General features: G+C 27.6%; 1 protein-coding gene across 1 annotated transcript; it reads right to left on the reverse strand.

Moving 5' to 3' along the window:
* Nucleotides 1–361: 361 nt before the first annotated feature.
* LOC109609193 (facilitated trehalose transporter Tret1) lies at nucleotides 362–2,987 on the reverse strand. Its single transcript, XM_020025823.2, has 2 exons — nucleotides 2,872–2,987; nucleotides 362–1,772 (listed from the first exon to the last, which is right to left on the reverse strand). The coding sequence occupies exons 1-2, from the start codon at nucleotides 2,963–2,965 to the stop codon at nucleotides 460–462; spliced, it is 1,407 nt and encodes a 468-aa protein (XP_019881382.1). The 5' UTR covers nucleotides 2,966–2,987; the 3' UTR covers nucleotides 362–459.
* Nucleotides 2,988–12,527: the final 9,540 nt, after the last annotated feature.

The raw sequence follows: 12,527 nt of genomic DNA on the forward strand, positions 1-12,527 counted from the left end.
TTAATTAAATTAAATATTTTTAATAAAATTTTATATAATACAAATTAGAATAACCACCAAAATTTAGCGTATCCAATGAAGAAAAGGGGACAAATTAATTATAGTAATTCAAGACAACTGAAAACAGTTAGATAGAAGACGAAAGTTTAGTAATATTTAGAAAACTTTTTTACTTTCATATCTTTGATTTTATTTTCCAAATCCGTGTTATAGAAAAGTGAAATATTTTTGTTCAGAAATTGTATTTAAATATAAAATTCAAATGAATTATTCTGGGAGACTCTATATATGCTAAATACAAACATAAAGATGTTCTGGGGAGATCTATCTAAACATATGATTTTAAATAAACTATGGTAAATATTATTTGACACATTTTATTATTCATATAATAAATACATTTTGTGTTAAAAATAAATAAAATATATCACAATGTTTTTAAATAATTTAAATAAATCTTTATTTCTTTGCTTTGAGTGCTTGTTGAATTTCCTCCAACGTTTTTCCTTTAGTCTCAGGTACAAAATATATTGTTAAAACAGATCCTACAATACAGCTGAAGGAAAATAACAAAAATGGACAAAATAGTCCAAAGTTCGTATCCAATACGTAGAATAATTTAGTAATTGTACTTATCAAAACTCCAAAAACTATGGTCAAGGAACAAAGTCCTTTAACTTTAATACTGGCTGAAAATAGCTCTCCCAACATCAGAGTTGGCACAATTCCTAAGCCAAAGGAATAACATAACACAAATAATATCATTCCAGTCAATGGTATCCATTGTAATGAAGTCAGATCAATTTGACTTTCGTATTTATCAAGGTAAAAGTAAATTGACAAACAGAAAAGAACTATTCCTGAACTGAGACTAGAGTACATGAAAGCCTTTTTTCTGCCCATTAAGTCTAGAGTAAACCCTGCTACGAAGTTTAGAAGCATTATAAATCCAGTAAAGATTATTGAAGACAACTGTGGTGACATATTTCCTCCAGCTTTATTAAATATCAGTTGAGTATATGTGGCAAATACTGAAATGCCCCCTAGTTGTTGGACTATTCTAAGGAACAAGCCTGCAGAAAGTGCTTTTCTGTTACTTCTAATTGTAAATAATTCTTTCCATGTCCCTGCCTCTGACAGTTGTCGTTCAACGTCGGATTTTAGGATCAAAAAATCTGGCTCAATGTCTTCTTTTCTTGAAAACCATTTAAGGGAGTTCCTAGCATCGTCATAACGTGACTTCATAGCATAAAAATATGGCGATTCAGGCATAAAGGGAAACATTATGACAAATAATATTGGAAAACAAATTGAGATGTACGAAACTTGTGCTATAGATAAATAACTGCCGAGGACATTAATGGCAAATTGTCCAAAGTATATGTTAAATGTTAAAATGTTTCCCCATCTGCCTCTAACAACGGGAGTCGAAATTTCTCCTATGTACATGGGTAAAGCGGAGAAAACGCAGGCATCCGCCAATCCAACCACGAATCTGGCCATGTAAAAAACATATATGCTTCGTGAAAAGCAAACCAAAATCCAATTAATAATATGTAAGATACCGATAGCTAATAACATTTTTTTTCTTCCTATTACGTCATTTAATTTTGAAATAATCGGTGTTGAAATCATCATAGCTATTGGTGGTATCACAGTGAACCATGTCGCTTCTTCCTCAGTTATGTCATAGTCATCACTGTTTACTATTGCTGGTAATGACGGAGATGTCCAAGCGAATGTGCAACCGGAGCATAGTGATGTTAAACTAGCTGAAATCAAAGAACAATAATATGATTTGGAGGAGATGTATTTTTTAAACGTTTCAAACTGCTGTGAGTGATTTTCTTGTAGAGTATGAAATAATCTTCGAATGAATAAAGAATCTAAGAAGGATATTTTCATGACATATACTTTTAATATTAATTAAATTTAATAATCTTATCTTATATGCAATGAAAAAGTAATTGTATTATATTCATAACCCAGGAAGTAAATTCCATTGTCAAATCGAAATATGTTATCCTAACTCTAAAGAATTTTGGCATTAATTAAATTACATCGAATTTTAAAACTGTTCAGTGCTATTAAAGTTTTCAAAATAAATTTAAATGAAAAGGTAATTAAAAATGGTTTAGTAAAATGTAGTTAATAATAAATCGAATCTTTTTTTAAATTTGTCAATGTACAATTTGAACATAAAACAATACCCATATTTTTTATTGATAACTGGATTTTAATAAATAATACCACAAAAACTAGGCAATGGATGGACAAAAATGGAGAAGGGCACTTGCCATGAAAAAATAAGAACGTTATTCAATTTCGCATTCTTCGAAAGAGACGTATATTAATTTTCAATAAAAACAATATATTGCTTACTAGTACGTAAGAACATATTAGTAAATGAAACAGTACCTAATTTTTACCTACATTTTTGAAAAACAAAAACAAAGATAATTTTTTTTTATAATTTACTTATAGACAGTTTACTACGTCAAATTTTAAAATAAAACTGTGTAGAAAAATATTTTTATCAAAAATAAATATTTAAATATTACTATAGTTGTAATAAAATTAAAATTATAAAAAATAATAATAAACTAAATAATTACACGTTCATTTTATTACTTACTATACATATTTACTCAATTAAATAAAACAAAAAAAAATGTAATTATTATTACAAAATATATTTCTTTTTATATTAATTTAAAACACTATGAGAATCATCTGACAGAGAACACCTGTTAAAATTAATATATCAATTTAAAAGAAATTCCTAGAATCATTACTCGTTTAATTTTTATAGTTCATATATTAAGTATATTTATTTAAAAAATGTATTTACATATAACATATTCCACTTACCTATCCAAATAGCTAAGACTTGTGGCCATTGTTTTCCTTCATCCTTGATATCCTTTTCTCTTTTAACTATATCCTTAGACATACTTTTCTCCATCCTTACAGCGAAATCGGTTGGTTTGCTTTACATCTCAATGTACACTGACTTGTAATTTCTAGTCTATTACGTTTAAATATTCAGATAACTGATTTTAATTTTATGACGTGACTGGTGTTTTTCTTAGTTAAGAGATAAAGCTATTATAACCTAAACGTTAGTCAAATATTTTTTTATTAAATTCGTAACAAGTATTGATAAGAGATGTCTTTTAACATCTTAAGGCAATCTTAATTATGTGAAAATGCGACCTGTTTTCATTTTTATTTTTGATCATAATAAGAAATTAATAATTTAGTTTTTATATTTAATATAAAATTATTATTGACATTTTTAAATTATATATATATTTTTGATATATATAAATAAATAAATATATATATATATATATATATATATATATATATATATATATATACTTGTAACGTAGACTATGCTTTAGATAAATAAGAAAGCATTCCAAATAAAGTAAAGGGCACTAAGAAACACAACTAATGTTGTTTTTTAGCCATGACCTTGGTTTCAAGGTTAACACGATTTTTTTAACAGAAATCCCTATTTCTGATATCGGAAGAACAAGAAATTTTATGTTGAAAACTATTTTTATATTTTTAAGTTAAAATCAGTCAGTAATAATAAATATTAAAAAATTTTTAAACTCAATTTTCAGTTAAATAGGATTTCTTTTTCTAATCACACCAACACGTGCCTCAAAATGTTCTAAGTTAATTTTTTGGTAAAATCATTTTTTTTAATATAAAATATATAATTACAATTTTTTTGAAAATTATCTATAATGAAACATTATTATTATTATTACTATTTTAAAATAAAAATATCAATTTGAATACCTTTTGTTTAATATGCCACATTAACATTAATTTTGAAATTATATATATATATATTTTTTAATTTTATTTAATTAAATTTTAAAATTGTTTCGAATAAAATTGTATTTTTCAGAAAAAAATCCCAAAAACATGATTTTATCAAAAAATTAACTTAGATCGTCTTAAGGCACGTGTTGTTTTGATTAAAAAAAAATCGTATTGTTTTCTCATCAAAAGAGAGGTTCGTTGCAAGAAATTTAATTTTTAGCAACCAGTTTAATAGCCAAGGTCACCCTTTGCCCACTTAGTTGGTTCTTGGGCTCATATAACCATCAAAAATAAAATGATTCACACTGTATATCCAAATTTACGTATATACAAGAGGTGTGTGATTATGTATTATTAATTAAGCAAGATCCTTTTAATCAGCATAACAAATATTTGAAACTATCATGTAATTTAATAAAATTTAATCTGTTACAATTGTCATTGTTATCTTTTAATATAGCACTGTTAAATTGTTTAAGGCTATCATTTAATTGTCGAATTGAAATAAATTCTAAATTTATAATAACAGGTTATAACAATGCGGTGATTACTTTATCTTTAACTTACGCACAGAAATTTAAATACTCTACATATGTAGGTAGAGGAAGTAAGCGATATTTAATTAAATACTTAGTTTCGTACAATTATTGAGATAAATAATTATATAAAAATAATAGAATAAATATTTTGTCAAAAATAATATCTGATCCTTCTGAACATTCACGGAATTAAATTGAATATTTTAGTATTAACACGGCACAAGGAGTTTTTTATTATGTACCACAAATAAATAATATAAAATTTGTTAAATTTATACTAATTAAAATTATCATATGAATTTAGATATATAATTAGAAATAACATTAAATGGTACTTTCTTATTTATGTAGTTACAAAATACGAATAAACAGAAACATACACTTTTTGGAAGAATTTCTGTCTCGTTAAGTGCGGATCCGTGTTGCCCTAGGCACGCCCGGCGTCGGAACTTGTCAACTGTATTTCGCAGTTATTCAATTTGTCCCATAACGCTTATTATCCGAGATACATCTTGCTTATCACAGCCTGGATTACGAGATATCCTGCAGGACAACGGGAAATTGCTTTATTAGCTCTACTTCCTAATACTCAAAGCTGGCAGATAGCACAGATGGTTGCACCAGAAAAATGTCACTAATTGTGTAATTTTATTTGTTAATATTCTAGCGTAAATATTCTTTACAAAGTATTTTTATTTTGTATTAATATTTCGTATTGTTTTAATGGATGTTCTAAGGCAATAAATGATATTTGATCTTAAAAATTTGCTTTTTCATTATTTACCTTATTATTTACTTTGTTTATAGGTGTTTGCTGTTTGATACCGAATTGAGGTTTTTAATTTTGAAATTGTACAAAGGTTATTTAATTATTAGCTAAATTTTTTGAAACATAATGCTACAATAAACAGAGATAGATAGAGACGATGTTAAATTAAACTAAACTAAAAATATTGTAATAAATGCCCAACAGAAAAAGATTTAAAAAATAAAGTTTTTTTTATAGTGCAATTCAATCTATCTATAAAAGCTGTTCGAAATTGTTCTCATTAGTTAGGAGCATTAATTCAGATGTTCCTACTTCCTGCTGATCCCGAAGATGCCAATTATCGCATGTCGTTCTAATACGATGGCACAATTCTTTAATATTTTGAACTTCGGTAGGATCATAATATCCTCATAAGAAAAAATCTACAAGATTCTGATCTGGCCAAGCCGCAGGTACCTTTCCTCAGATTCAACGTATCCCGTGTACTTGATTTTTCTAAGCCATGACGTCTAAAGGAAATGTATGAAAAACAATAACATTTTTTCCCCATTTTGTCAATTTGTTCGTGAGTTATTACAACAAATTTACATATTATTAAATTTCTAAAACTTTATCTCGTTTTCTGTTGGATTTTTATCATACTTTTTTTATATAGGTCGACTTCTATATATAATGAAATGACATTGTAGTAATACTACAATTACATTCAAAAATTTCGAAAATAATTATTTATTTATAATTTCGAAAAATTACTTTTTATTATTTGAAGTTATTAAATTGGAGGTAATATAGAGTATAATATAATAAAATAAAAATTTCTTTTAATTAATTTAAATTTAAATTAAAATTTAATGTATTCTTGAGAGGAAAAATACAAATTGGATTACAGATTAATATATATTGCAGAGTGCGTCATCAGCAGTACATCTATATATGAATTTTCAATCTTGTAGCAAACGAAATTGAACTATATCTGTTGTAGTTAAAGAGACATAGGCGATATGTCGCTATCAATAATGTTACCAATGAAATCCGTCACTGTAATTGTGCAACTGTTGTATATTAGGTGATCAAAGTTTGATGATCAAACACTTTAACGAAGTTCGAGGGTATTGTGATTACTCTACAATTAAAAATCGTTGTCAGATAACTAGTTGAGAATTGAAAAGTTAGATGAGAATTCATAAAGTTCCATTGATAAGCATCCTGTAATTATTAAAGACCACATTTTTCTATTGTTTAAAATAGGTGTTACGTGTAGTCCACTATAGCTCATATGTAGAGCAACTTTAGACATTTTCATTTGATAAATCTGCACGATTAAATATCCATATTATTGTTAGTTATGCAGTATGTGTGATAACAGCAATACGGCAATATAATTGTATATTAGTGGATCTAGTTAGGTTATTAGTATTTGAATAAAATTGAAGAGTCACAAGTAGAACAACTATAAAATAAAACAACCTTACGTACCTTTAGCATTCCTTTATTTAGTATTTAGTAGCATATCCATTATTTTTAATAATTTCACTTTGTTCATTGATTTCAGTAGCTCTTCTATATAATCGTTCGATATTTCTTTCAACTGATTTTGAACTACTTCGTAGTATGAATTTCATCCCAAAGGCTTTCAATTGAATTTAGGTCTGGATTTTGTGCTGGCCAAGACATTACATACACTCCTTGAGAAGCGAACCATTCTTTAACTAACTTAGGCGTATGTTTTGGATCGTTATCAAACTGGAAGATCCTCCTTAAACTCATGTCACGGCAAATGGAAACATATGATTCTCCAGAATGACACGACAAACAGGAAAACATCCCCAACCCACAATACTTTCTCTACCATGCTTTACAATAGGTCTAGTGAAACCGGAAGTAATTGAAAAGTGATAAATATGCGAAAACTCTCTTTTCTTCATACCACTTACTTATACCAGATCTCATTTTAATATATCGAGTGTCATAGTTATGCCTTTTCTAATTGATTCGTTGACACTCGGTATAAATACTATGTAAAATTTTCCGTATTTAAAGGGATGTACGAAATGTTTAAACACTTAATAATTAAAAAGAATCGTTTTCTTTAATAATGTACTTACTTATATCACCTTCAAACGCATTGGGAATTTGATGTGTTGCTTCTATTGCTCTAAGTCAATTTTTAAACTCATAAAGCAAGTTTGCAGGTATTATTATTACTCTTGAATATTTTTATTTCAAAAATCACAAAAAATGTTAAAACATTATTTAAAAATAACGTAACAAAAATATGCCGAAGACTTTTCTTAAATAAATAATATGACTGACATTTTAATCTTTATTATATAATTTATGATAAATATATTTTAGATTTTATACTAAACAATCCATTGGGTGTAATTGTACTTTTGTTTCACTAAATCCATTTTATTTAATAATTTGTGTGTTATGGTTCTTTAGTTTGTGTGTCACTTATAAAATTTAAATTTACTAACTTTTACTAACTTAGTTTTTGCAAATTATTATCTCAGGTAGACATAAATTAAATAAATTTGCCCTATTTATAAAAACTAATAAAAATTTATAAAATTATTTCGCTTTTTTGAGAATTCAAATACTATTGTTTTTTAGTATTTATTATAAATATTTTAAAATATAGTCATACTTTTTAGTTGTAAGCAATTGGGATAATAAATTATTATGCGGTCATTGGTCACTCTATTCAGGGATTTGAATAAAACGACTCGTTCTAATTATATAGCGGCTACTTTTTTACGCTTTACGTTATATTAGCAACCACTACTGCCATTCGTAATTGCGTATCTGAATAGTAGGAACATAACTCAGACTGACCGATTCCGAAAATGAATTATGATAAGAATTTTTCGCAAAAATTTTTGAATGCAATACTCAAAATTGACATCAAACTAACTATAAAACGATGGCGACAGGTATTAAAATTTAATCCAATATGTATAAATACTTAAACCATCTACAAAAATGTATCATAGTTCAGACTTTTCTTTAACACGAGCTTCACCACAAATCCTAAAATGCAAAGAAATATAGATGATGAGACACGTATGAGAATTATATTCCTCAGTGATGAAGTGACGATTTTAATTTTGTTTATATTATTAATATATTTATTTAATAAAACTATATAATAAATAACTATATATTTTGCTTTATATTTAGTTATTTTATTTCATCTATTAATATCAAAAATAAATGCACAAAATATATTGTAAATCATACGATGTAAATTTATAAATAATAAATTTATAATAATATAATTATACATCTACACCAAAAACTTACAGAAGTATTCTACAATTATTGCGTTAAGATGGTCACACAAAATGTTACTTACCTACTAAAATACAAATAAATGTAAATTTTGGGATAATTTATGCGAGCCCGCTTGTTCAGGTCGCAAACGAAACTCGACCTTAGGGTGGTAATGCCATTCTGCTGCCGACTGTACATCTTGTATCGTTGCGAAATCGAAATTTTATGAATTTGCATTCCTTTTAATATAATATTGTCAGTGTATTCGGATTATTTAAGCTATACACAACCGCAATATCTAGGGATAATTTAGTATTTGGTTTAAAAATTTAGACCATGTTAGTAAGGGTCAACTATTTGCTGTGTATAAAACATGGCTACATTGACATTATTTTAGACGGTTTACAACCGATTGTCAATTTTATATTTGTGTTTATTTCCATTAAAATGAAACTAAACATTCTTTCGTTGAATTCAAACAAAAAGCCATTGTTTACCTTTAATTTTATTCGTCCAAGTCAGTATAATGCTAATTAACTACGGAGAGAACATATTTGACAAGAGAAGAAATGATAAGGGCTGTGGGTCTTTTGGAGGGTGTCATGAATCAAACTTAGGTTGCAGTGGAAATGGGCACTACTCAAAGCGTGATTTCACCGCTCTATGCATGATATAGAGTCGAGGGAGATGTGAGGAAATGATACCGGGGTAGCGTTCTTACGAAAACGCACTACTATGACGGCACCGGAACTACAAATCAGGCTCCAGCAAGTACATGATGTTGCAGTTTCGACTGAAACTGAGTGTCACTACTTGTATGTAAACAGTCTATGTAGTTGTTGACCTTTGAGTGTTCAACCGCTTTCAAGGGAAAATCGAGGTGTTCTTTGTGGTAAAATAAAAATTGGGCAAGAGTGCTTTTCAGTAATGAATCCCGGTTTGGAATTTATCCTGATTCTAGAAGAGTGCTTCCAGGAAGTGCACCCTTTCTGTTATGGTCTGGGGACAAATCATTATCTTTCCATATGCACAAGCGATTAAGCCCAATTTTGCTTACATGCATGATAATGCCAGACCACACATTTTAAGGAGAGAATGGAATATTTGGATAAAAATACTGATGTGTTACCTTGGCCAGTACAGTACCCAGACTGGACCTCATCAAGCACTTGTGGAACATGCTTCAATGAAGGGTTCTTTGTGTGGACCAAGACCAAGACCAAGAGACTACAGAAGAAATTTTTTTAGCGCTTCACGTTGCTTGGAATGAGATTCCTCAACAGGACATCGATAATCTAATTCTAAGTATGCTCAGACGAATCGAGGAGGTCATACAAATTATAATAATTAATATTAGACCATAGTTTTGTTAAGTTTTCATACATTTTCACACATTTTTAAAATATTCGTTTTTTTATACTTTTGCTAGCAGTTATTTCATTTGTTTCAATAATCTACTACTCAATTTTTTATATTCATATTCAAACTAAATTAAAACCGAAATTTAAAATAAAATTACAGTATATATTTAAGTTATTCCTAAACATTGCGGTGGTGTGGTTTAACACAATTCATAAAATATTGAACATTCTATACTGTCAACAAAAGTTATCAAAGCTACAAGTTAAAATATTATTTTTTTTGTTTTTGTCTAGCATACCGTAAAAAAAATTTAATTTTGTATTTCTTTAATGTTCCTGAATAAGAATATCTTTTGTTGATATTAATTGAAAGTATTACGCAATATATAAATTAACTGCAGCTTTTATTGCAATTGTCTTTAACAGTAACATAATAAACTGTTTTAACATAATTCCTGCCTTACGTGATTGCACATCATCATATAATATTGTGAAGAGAACAAAAAAGAGGTCCAAGCTGCCATCGCATTTATTGGTGTGTAATTGAATTCTGACCCGTTAGAAATTTATCATGAATCAATGCTGGTCTCCTATCATAAACTAAATCAAATTTGATATTCAGTAGATTAAACTCCGTGTTTGGCTCGTACATATAAGGCCATTATTATTGAAACACCATTACCAAGTTTTCGCATGACTGGCACTGTATAATGACGTTTACTTTTCAAATTTTTGGCAACATGTGATATTAAGTAACCCAAATATACACTTGAATTTACTGCAAAATAGACAAAAATACAATACTCAATGAAAATACATTTTATACATAATTATTTCAATTGATATAATATGAATACATCTATAAAATTGGAGTGTCTGTTTGTAATATTGAAATAACCGTTTTTTACTACATGCATATGAATATAAATCTACTTTTATTTTAGAAAAATTCTTTTATTTTAGAAAAATAAAGTAATATTGCAATATCCAAGTACTGTCCAATACCATGCGCAGCTCACGCGCCACTGGGCCGTTACGTCGGGCGCCTCCCGGACGAAGTCGCGGGTACAGCTGATTAATTATAAAATTAATTTAAATTAAAAAGAATTGTTCTTTTAATAAAATGATTATGTCTTTTAGTTATTTCTTACGTTTTTAGTAAATTTTTGGGAATCCAGGAAGAATTAGAATTATTTATTTTTGCTTTTTTAATGATTTTTCAGGAAATTAGTATGGAAAATGATCGTATGGATTTTGATCGTATGGAAAAGGATCGTACGAATTTTAATCGTATGGAAAATGATCGTATGAAATTTTTACGTTTTTAGTAAATTTATACATTTTTCGTTATATATATATATATATATATATATATATATATATAAGTCCACTACAATTGCAATTGTGTGTGCAATTAATGCACCCAAGAAATTTCGAAAGTATGGCTCATTAGTATTTACTACTCATACGGGAAATTTCCTACGAAACTAAATTGTTCGAGAGGACCGAAATTTCTTCCAATTTTGCTTTCACAAGAAATTTATTCACAATAATTTTCACATGAAATTTATATAATTAAAAATTTTTTAGTTATAGATGTGTAATAAACAGCTTGTATAATATAAATGTATCTCAAAAATATTCAAACGTCCAAATTGTTAAATTTGTTGGAATAGTGGGCTAGGGTTCACTTCTTTTTCGATGTGAAATAATAATTTCTCAAATAAGAGAGTGTTTATGGACTTACCATCTCCATCTTTACGATGATATCAAATGATTATTTATCTTCAACCTGTCCACTTGTATTATTTATGAAATACTTTTTAATATTGTACATATTAATTTGACGGTTTGGTTAACACTTTTTATTTGGTATTATTTAATTTTTATTTATTATTTTATTGGTTGTGACCTATATAAATTACATTTTTATGTTTTATTTAAATTTCCCAACGATGTAGAAATATCCTAAATTGTTCCTTTGGTTCCTTTGTGTACAAATTTATTAAATGCTAAATTCATGTAATTTTCAGTTTGTAGCTCTTATTTATAAATTTTGCTATTTAACTTAACCGGTGTTTTTGACGTATTTTATTTATGTAGGTAGGTGTGTACGTAAAACAAAGGTACAATATTACGTTCCTGAAATATTTTACTTTGATTATTTCTTATTTTTATGATTTGTTTTGTAAGGCATATAATTACAATAAACATTTTAATGTTAATTAATTATAAAAAGAAATTTCATTAATATTTTGGTTAGTAATTTCCGACTTCTCGGTAAATCAATTAGTTAGATACTTAATTTCATCAAATTTTGCTGGAACTTCGATCATTCATTTCTAATATAAACCAAATAAAATGATTTTTTATAGATATACCTGTGTTCAAAATGATAATTATCTTCAGCATCGCAGTATCAAGAACTAAAAACGGAATATTAAGATTGAATAATCAATGATAATACTGTAAATGTAAAGGGTAACCTTAATTATATAAAAATGCGTGAATTGTTATTTTTTTTACGTTAGATTCTTCGTCAGTAATTTTCACCTATCCAATTATATATTTCTATATGCCACTTTAGTAAAAAGTTTGAAGGTTTCAGGTGAAAAACTAGTCAATCCAAGAGGTGTTGAACTGCCTCTTCATCCTTAACGTTATTTCCAAGAATTCTATAATAATCAAAGTAAATCTTATTTTGGTGAAGGAGAATGTCTGATGAATATGAAGGATGAG

Source organism: Aethina tumida, chromosome 1 (assembly GCF_024364675.1).
Source record: "Aethina tumida isolate Nest 87 chromosome 1, icAetTumi1.1, whole genome shotgun sequence".
In the NCBI taxonomy this organism is placed as follows: domain Eukaryota; kingdom Metazoa; phylum Arthropoda; class Insecta; order Coleoptera; family Nitidulidae; genus Aethina; species Aethina tumida.

What these genes read in the sequence shown, in the direction of transcription:
- LOC109609193 (XM_020025823.2), bottom strand. Translation starts at nt 2,965, where the DNA reads ATGGAGAAAAGTATGTCTAAGGATATAGTTAAAAGAGAAAAGGATATC. An exon ending in AGTCTTAGCTATTTGGATAG is followed by an intron (nt 1,773 to 2,871) that starts GTAAGTGGAATA and finishes CTTTGATTTCAG; the next exon opens with CTAGTTTAACATCACTATGC.